This window comes from Physella acuta, unplaced genomic scaffold (assembly GCF_028476545.2).
Source record: "Physella acuta isolate Inbredline_101_S28 unplaced genomic scaffold, ASM2847654v3 ptg000932l, whole genome shotgun sequence".
Taxonomy (NCBI): Eukaryota; Metazoa; Mollusca; class Gastropoda; family Physidae; genus Physella; species Physella acuta.
Genome location: NW_026732449.1, coordinates 76,647 through 85,875, shown reverse-complemented (window position 1 = coordinate 85,875; position 9,229 = coordinate 76,647). Strand labels below are relative to the sequence as shown.

The window sequence follows — 9,229 nt, the reverse complement described above, 5'->3', positions numbered from 1 at the left end:
TTTAGCCTTATACAAAATATAATATATATATATATATATATATATATATATATATATATATATATATATATATATATATATATATATATATATATATATATATATATATATATATATATATATATATACATATATAATATATATATATATCCCTATTTAGTTGAAAATCTAGATAGAGAGTAGTGCTTCTCATTTATTTGTGCTTCTCATTTATTTGTGCTAAATACGGCTTCTTCAAACATTGTAACACTAAAAAAATCCAGTAAAAATGGTTGTTGTGACGTTATAGGTAACGATTGTAGAAGGAATGCTATAAAAATATCACCTCTGAACTCTACTCAAATTGAAGGTTCTGAATTTTCGTTGCTACCAAGGTTATATTATTTTATTATAGTTTTCAGTAGATACGATAGAAACTAAAGTAACAAAACCTTCAAGTTACATATGTATGAGAAAATATTTCTTTTTACAAAAAGTAGAAATTGTAACATAGTTAAAATACATTAAAGCAGAATCATCGATATAAATGTAACTTGTTAAAATCAGATTTTATTAAATATATGTCAAAATTAAATGTGTGGTATTATTCTAACATTACAAAAATTTTAATTTTACTTCAACATAGACATATGAAGTTGGTTTAACTTAGGATATATATCATGCCGCTTAAATAGTTGACTCTTATATATACCTTATATTATATTTAAAAATGAAATAAAGTTGTAATCCTTTTCTAACTACATGTGTTTGTTATATAATGTTTTACGAATTAAGACAGCTTAGTTTTACATACTCCAGCGGTTTTCAAAACAGTAGGTTTCTTTGACTACTCAACGCATGACTCATTACAAATATTTGCTATGCAAACCATACATCTTTTCAGACGAATGATTTTTACTTCCGTGCTCTTTAAATACAACGGGTGTCACGGATGACAACAACATCCCTTGAAGACACTGTATAGACACATTCTTTTCAGCTAATATAAAGTTTATACATCTCGTACGTAAAGTTGAAATGTCTGTTTATGTATGTGGCGGCCCGTGGTAGACATGCATATAGTTTAAAACTCGACTAGGTCGCCATTGTGTAATATTCTTCAAGTGTTTAGGGGTCGTCCATAAAGGATGTCACACTCGGAAGGGGAATGGGGTCCGTAATTTTGTGACGATGTGTGATTAGGGGGAAGGGGGGGGGGGGGTTAAGATGATGTGACGTAACACTTTGCATTATAGGGGTCGGCGTGGTCGAGTCAGTAAAGCTCGTGGTTGCTAAACGGAAAAGTCTCGAGTTCGAACCCTCGGACAGATGGGGACAGCCACTCTTCTAGGAGAGACAACTCCAAAATCAAACAAATGCTGCCTTGCAATTTGTTCTTGGTTGGACAAAGGCTATGGAAGCAAATCCAAAAAGAAAAGCAGGCTGAAATCGGAGTCAATGGCCTCAATAGCGCATAACCTTTTGACACGTATCCTTAATTATGACGGAGGCGTGGTCGAGTCGGCAAAATCTCATGGCTGATAAATTCGAAAAAAAGTCTCGAGTTCAAACCCTCTGGCAGATATGGCTTGATCCCTGCAAACACTAAAAAGTAAGAACGAAGAAGAAGACTTTGCATTATAAAAAAAGCATTATAATTTTTGTCTTTATTTTGCGTTTTAGAAAACTGTTTTAATACACTGTAATAGAAATTTATTAAAATACTGTATGATGACAAGATTTAAAAAAAAATATCGATGTTTTAAGGGGGCAGTATCACCCAGAAATTTGAAAATTGACGAAAAAATTTGCCAAAAAAAAACTATTATACATACACACATAAATCTTTTACCAAAATAGTAAATAGCAAGGAGCTATAAAACAGCACATAAAAGAAAGTTAACGTATGATGCAAACATTTTTTAAAAATAATTTTACCAAAAAATGTTTACTAAGTAATTTTTGGCTGCGGTTTTCCAACATTTAGGCCCTTCCTTCTGAAAATACTCTGGGAGATGCATAACAGGGTTGCCTATGTCCGGGGCTAGGAGATATCCATTGTGACAAATTTTGAAAATTTTAGAATTTTTCAAAGTCAGACCAAAATTATTGAACTTTGAAATTTCCTAAAAAATTTATCTCTCAATAGAATACTATTATCTTAGTCCCGGACGTAACCAATAACGCAAGGAAGGTTTATACCAAATTTTATGTACTTTACTTATGGTTTCGAGAAAATGTTTACAAAAAAATTAAAAATGTGATAAAATATTAACAAAATAATTTTTTGACAATTTATTGCCATACATATACCCTACAATTTATATACTGTATTATAGCAGAAGAAACGTTACTATTGCTGTAAAAATTTGACATGTGTATGTCAAATAGTTTTTTTTTGGTGATAGTTTTTGTTTCCCTCCCTTAGTCTATGTAATACTGCCCCCCTTAAGAAAAAATCAACTGCAAATTTGAAGGGGGTTTTAGGCTGAGCTGTGACATCAGTTTAGTGGGGGAGGAGGGGGGGATCAGGCTTTTTGTGTGACAAAGTGTGACGGTTGGAGTGGGAGATTGGTAAAAATCGTCAAAAAAGCGTTATGTAACTTATGGATTACCCCTTTTTATCTAAATTAGTTTTTAAAAATAACGTAGATCTTTTTGTAAAACAAGTTTCATTTTCAAAACTTATCATTTTAATTAATGTCATGTGGAATAAAAAAAATCAAAGAAAATGTATCATCCTTCACAAAAATTTAAAAGTGTACAAATTGCTTCTCTTTGTTCTTTTAGTACCAACAACTTTCCTTGATAGATAAAAACAAAATACTTCCCTTTAAAAAAATATTGTTATGAGTTGTTTTTTTTTTTTTTGGTGTTGGAAAAAATAATTATACAATTATCATGGATTGATAAAGTTCAATGTGGTAGGTAAAACACGTCGATATCTAGTTATAAATCTATATTTCAATAAATGTTAAGCTAATCATCATCCTCCATATTCGTCAGTGCCTAAGACCCATAGGGCAGACGAAGGATAGTTATGAGATACTAGCTATCGGTACCCGTTACACTGGCAATTCTGGTGACTTTTAGCTGTCTTCTCTTTACAAATAGGCTACCCTGTTTTTCTTTTAGATAATTATCTTCGGGGAGCGGCATTTAAAAAAACTGTCCGTGAGAGGGTGTGAGGAATGTTTGTGCGTAGGGGGTGGGGGAGGGGGGAAGCGGATACTGGTTTTTCTATATTTTTTATGAATTACCTTTTTCAATTTCGTTCGGAAGTAAAAGAACAGGGAGACACGGTAGAGATGCCTGAAGAAAATGTATATATCTACAGAAATGAATTGTAATTCAGCTTTTAAAAAAGTTAGTATAGGAAGCTTAGGGAACATTTTATTAATCAAGAGCATTGGAATGACAGATAGAGAGAGAGAGAAAGAGACAGAGAGAGAAGTGCGCATGTGGGCTTTTTATATATTAGGGCACTTGATAATCATTTGATAAATTTAAGAATAAGGAGATATTTAAAATAAACTGTTAGTGATCTCCCCTAAACTTTCTCGAATATTCTTATATAAAACACCGGGGGATGGCAACTAACGATATAGACATGATTTTTAATTAATTTTTAATTACTTAAACTTTTAAAAATATAATAAAATCTCGTAGAAAAAGAATTGCACACCAAGTAAATGAAAAACATTATGTGTATAATAGTGCGGACTAGTATTAGTACTTTAAAATTTCATATGTTTTTTGAGAAATCCAAAACAGCCTAAAGTACTACTTCCGGTCAACGGAAATTATTCAAAATTTTACAGAAGGCTGTTAATTAGATATTATACTTATATGTGAAATTTTTTCATCTATCTCAAACTGTACTCAAGTTAACAAGCTTTTGAAAAATTAAAAGTTGAATAAGTATCACTTACTGTTATCGGAAATCGCTGAAAAATTGATACAGAACTACAAATTTGATATAATACTTATATATAAAACTTCATTAACATAGCTGTAACGGTACTCAAGTTATCGTGTTTACAGACACACATACACACACACATACACATACATACGGACAGAATTGAAAAGCCTAGTTTTTGAGACTCGATTAGACATAAAACGCCAAAATTTTGATAAATCTGGATTTATAATTTTAGCCCGATTAAAATAAGTCCCCTATACTCCGGATGTGATGAAGTACTGAGGTGTAAAACGGTGAAAACTATCAAAATTTCAAGTGATTTTTGGGCACGATTACAATACCTTCTCTATACTATGCATAAGAGAAAGCTAAAATAAATATTCTTTGTTATTTTAAAGACAAATGAATATTACAATTATCATGTGGCTGGTAAGCCTTTTCAAGTTTTCTTTCAACAATTTTGGAATTACCTTTTAGACTAGTGTAAATCATACAAAAGAGGAAAAAGTATTATGCCAGTGAAGATCTAATTTAGATTGAAAAGTGGAGGTTGGTGGAAATGTAACTTATGTAGTCTTTAACACAACACATTTTTATTTTTGTTCTCTAACTTATGAATACAGAAGATATATTTTATCTTAAGCCTTTAGCTAGAAGTAATATATATATATATATATATATATATATATATATATATATATATATATATATATATATTGTTTTCATAATCTAAAGGAATTATTACTAGTATGTTATTGTTCTGGTACTGCCTTGGAAAGAAAGATTATAAATTCAAGACTTTCGCACAGTCATGTAGAAGGAAGGTCTTCTTAAAAAAAATAGCACAACGGATTTTCCCACAATTATTTGGCGCATACTGGCTAGTCAAGCGATAAGGCATATCGGATTTTTGCTAAGTGAAGTTCGGACCAAAAGTGGTGAGTCACAATCAATAAATCGACACCTAGCTGCATAAGGCACGCCCAAACGTGTTTAGAGGGCGTTCAAACTGTGAGTGAGCACTGATTTCTTGATCAGGTGAGTCAAGGTGCTAAATTTTCATTGAATTGTTTTAATTTGCCTTACTTTTCGTGCTATATAATAGCTAGCGTTGCTCACTCTAAGTCTATTTTATTTTATTTGTTTCGTGTGTTTATGTTATACGACTATTCGTGAGTTAAAATAATTTAATTTTAATTTTAAAAAGGCACAAGCAACTATATTTTTAAAGCTACAGTGTGCCCAAGTTAAAACAGAATGTCTAACAGAAGAGAAAACCAAGCTCTAATGGACAAGTTACGTCCAGGAGATATTGTCAAATTTAGGCGAGATGCTATGTATTGTCATTTTGCTTTATATATAGGTAGGTGCCGTTCTGTTTAAAGTTAACTGATATACAGGTAGGTACCGTTCTTCTGTTTAGTTTAGCTGGTACACAGGTAGGTACAGTTCTGTTGTTTTGTTTACCTGATACACAGGTAGGTACTGTTCTGTTGTTTACATTATACACAGGTAGGTGCTGTTCTGTTGTTTACCTGATACACAGGTAGGTACCGTTCTGTTTTTTTTAGTTTACCTGATACACAGGTAGGTACCGTTCTTATGTTTACCTGATACACAGGTAGGTGCTGTTCTGTTGTTTACCTGATACACAGGTAGGTACCGTTCTGTTTTTTTTAGTTTACCTGATACACAGGTAGGTACCGTTCTTATGTTTACCTGATACACAGGTAGGTACCGTTCTGTTGTTTAGTTTACTTGATACATAGGTAGGTACTGTTCTGTTGTTTACATTATACACAGGTAGGTGCTGTTCTGTTGTTTACCTGATACACAGGTAGGTACCGTTCTGTTTTTTTTTAGTTTACCTGATACACAGGTAGGTACCGTTCTTATGTTTACCTGATACACAGGTAGGTACCGTTCTGTTGTTTACCTGATACACAGGTAGGTACAGTTCTGTTGTTTACCTGATACACAGGTAGGTACCGTTCTGTTGTTTAGTTTACTTGATACACAGGTAGGTACCGTTCGGTTGTTTAGCTGATACACAGGTAGGTAACGTTATGTTGTTTAGTTTACTTGACACACAGGTAGGTACCGTTCTGTTTAAAGTTATCTGATAATCATGTAGATAGCTGCCGTTCTGCTTTTTAAATTTTGCTTATACTTTGGATAATGTCGATCTATTTTTTAGATCAACAGTCAGGAGTTGTGCATTTTATAATTGAAAATAAAACTTTGAGTGAGAGATTAAAATCAAATCTTATGTAAAGTTATGTTACCATCAAAATAATAAAGTTATATTTTAATTACCATTTATGTTGTCTATGATTCTATAATGCAGTTATTGTCACATAATTTTGTAAATGTTTTATTTTTTTAAATCTTTTTTTTTTAAATTGACTATAGATCAAACTGCCTAAAGGTAACTATATGATTATTGATACCGTGGTGATTGTGGTTTTTAATTAGGTAACGGGAGAGTGATTCACCTGACTTCCTCCAACCCCGCCACCTTTAACAGCAGCAGTAAAGGTGCCCTGTCGGCTGCCGGCCTGCCAGTGGACATTGGCAACGTGTCTGAGGACGATTTCTTTGAAGTGGCAGCAGACAGCAAAGCGGAACTAGCTAATTGGGAGTGAGTAGACTTAATTACTACAAATAATTAAATAATACTAATTGTGTAAATCAGTAAAAAGTGATGTTTACATAAAATAAATTATTTCGTGATAGTGAAGCATTTTCTTGCTGAGTGTTAGGAAGGAAAGGAATTATATTCAGTAAGATATATTAAAATAATTAGTAAAGTTGTTGGTTAAAGATGATTTTAGTCACTATTATATCAGACAACAACTATTTTTTTAAACTACTCAAGCAACAAGAAACTTAATTTTAGCACAGACGTTAAAGTATGACGGCAAATAACAAACAATTCTACGACTAAACTTGGATTGCGAGATGTCCCTACATACTTCAGATAACGTTTTAATCGTGAAAACACAATTCCTGTACACCAATTACTATCTCAGTCAAATTTGAGAGAATGTAAGCAGTTGTGTTTTTGTAAGCACCAGATGTGGTCTCCATTACTGGAATAGTTCATATAATTTCATCACATCCACTCTAGCTTGACCTTGTTAAATATGTAGAGACTTGTGGCGTAGCTAGGATTTTTGGGCCCCTATGCAAAAAATATTAGTGGGCCCCTTAGAGGCGTAGCGATTTGCCCCCCCCCCCTCAGACTTTCGATTTGCACCCCCCTCATCAAACTTTCGATTTGCACCCCCCCCCTCCCTCAGACTTTCGATTTGCACCCCCTTCAGACTTTCGAAAAAGGGCCCCTATTTGCCTTGGGCCCCTATGCCTTGCTTACGCTAGCTTTACGGTAGCTACGCCACTGGTAGACACGTACACTATTATATAATAATAATGTTATGTATAACGCATCGAAGTATTTTCTGTAATTCCATCTCACTTGAGATTTAGTCAATAACAATGGTTGTCTGTTCTTGTTGCCACAGTGAAAAGTCCCCCTATAGCGAGGCAGAGATTGTGAAAAGAGCTAAAGCCAAAATCGGCCCCGCTAAATACAGTATAGAAACGTACAACTGCGAGCATTTTGTCAACGAGATCAAGTACGGAAAGCCTGTCAGCAAACAGGTAAGAAAAAACAACAAAAATACAAGACAACAATGTAGTTTTACATTCACGTAAACAAGTATTACATCAATATACCATGTATACATGCACACATACATACATGCATATATATATATATATATATATATATATATATATATATATATATATATATATATATATATATATATATAAATATATATATATATATAAATATATATATATATATATATATATATATATATATATATATATATATATATATATATATATATATATATATATATATATACCTGTGATATTCTAGGTGGATTCTGCTAAGCAAGTGGGGAAGTTCGCGGCATTTACTGCAGCGGTCAGTGCAAGCCTCTATTTGGTGAATAATCAGAAGGGCAAGGGGAAAGAAAAGGAAGCAAGCAATAAATAAAAACCGTTTGATGTATAACGGGTAACTTATTACCTTTGGTAAAATTTTGTCATACGGACATTACAAGTAATACCATAGATTTTCCTATCTAGATGTAGCTATTTATCTGGACACATATAGAATACTCATTTATTGGTTTCATTTCTAATCAAATACAGTTTTTTAAAAATATTACCTTTCAACAATAAAAATATAATTATTTTCGAGTTTGTATTTGTTTCTTGTATAATATTCTTATTATTACAAAACAACAGAATTACTGCAAACAATACTTTTGTTTGAAACGTATGTAACTGTGTACATTCTACTGTGAATAATGAAACAGAAATATATACTAACTAATAAAAATCAAATAGAAGAACTTTTGTAACATGTGTATTGTAATAAAGCATCTGTAGAGTAGTTTATAATGTGGCTAAATCTAGTTTAAATTAACTGCACATTAAAAAGGAAAGGACTTCATGTAATGTAAGGCAGACTTTACAAAAGTTTTTGTCAATGATAATGATAAAGGAGAAGAGGACAGCTAATAAGTCTAAGATGACAAAACAGCTAGTTCAAAAATTAAGAGAAAATAAAACTGTAAGGAGAGTAGTCAAGCATCGATGTTGGCAGATAATGATTATTTTTTCAAAACAATTCGAAAGTATAAAAATTCCGTTAAAAAACTACAGTATTTTCAAGGGAAATGATTCATTATCATAAAAAATTAAGAACTTTTAGATGGTGATCGATTTAAGTGGTAGCATTGTTATAATTAACAACCAAAACATATTTTGTTTGCGGCCAACGGCTCAAAACTTTATGACTCTTGGTCATATGACGATATATCCCCCCCCCCCACACACACACATCACTCCACCTTTAAATGAGTGCATGGTCAATTGGAATTATATACCTTTTTAAATCTCTAGAGGGAGGTAACTGCTGAGAATTCTGTACATTTTAAAATCCTTTATTGTCTCCCTTTATTATTTCTACTTCACCCCAAGATACGATCGAGTGGAATGTGCCGGCTAAATTTTTAAGCCTCCATGAAATATAACAGTAAGATTCTTTTAGGTCATCCCATTATGGCGTCACGCACAAAATATAATCGGAGGGGTGAGGAAATGCGGAGGGGTTAATAGAAGCGAACATGTTAATAATATCTCAGAGTAGTATAAGCTTCCAAGGATCCATTTTTGAAGTATAATTATTTATTTTATAGCCAACCCTTTATTGTAGAATGTCATAACGATTCATAATTATAAAAA

General features: G+C 32.4%; 1 protein-coding gene across 1 annotated transcript; it reads left to right on the top strand.

The window, feature by feature from the left end:
• The first annotated feature begins 4,783 nt into the window (after positions 1–4,783).
• Positions 4,784–8,135, top strand: LOC131953591 (phospholipase A and acyltransferase 3-like). Its single transcript, XM_059316829.1, has 5 exons — positions 4,784–4,942; positions 5,112–5,267; positions 6,380–6,545; positions 7,429–7,567; positions 7,854–8,135. The coding sequence occupies exons 2-5, from the start codon at positions 5,162–5,164 to the stop codon at positions 7,971–7,973; spliced, it is 531 nt and encodes a 176-aa protein (XP_059172812.1). The 5' UTR covers positions 4,784–4,942; positions 5,112–5,161; the 3' UTR covers positions 7,974–8,135.
• Positions 8,136–9,229: the final 1,094 nt, after the last annotated feature.

What these genes read in the sequence shown, in the direction of transcription:
- LOC131953591 (XM_059316829.1), top strand. Translation starts at nt 5,162, where the DNA reads ATGTCTAACAGAAGAGAAAACCAAGCTCTAATGGACAAGTTACGTCCA. An exon ending in TCATTTTGCTTTATATATAG is followed by an intron (nt 5,268 to 6,379) that starts GTAGGTGCCGTT and finishes GTTTTTAATTAG; the next exon opens with GTAACGGGAGAGTGATTCAC. An exon ending in GAAAGCCTGTCAGCAAACAG is followed by an intron (nt 7,568 to 7,853) that starts GTAAGAAAAAAC and finishes GTGATATTCTAG; the next exon opens with GTGGATTCTGCTAAGCAAGT.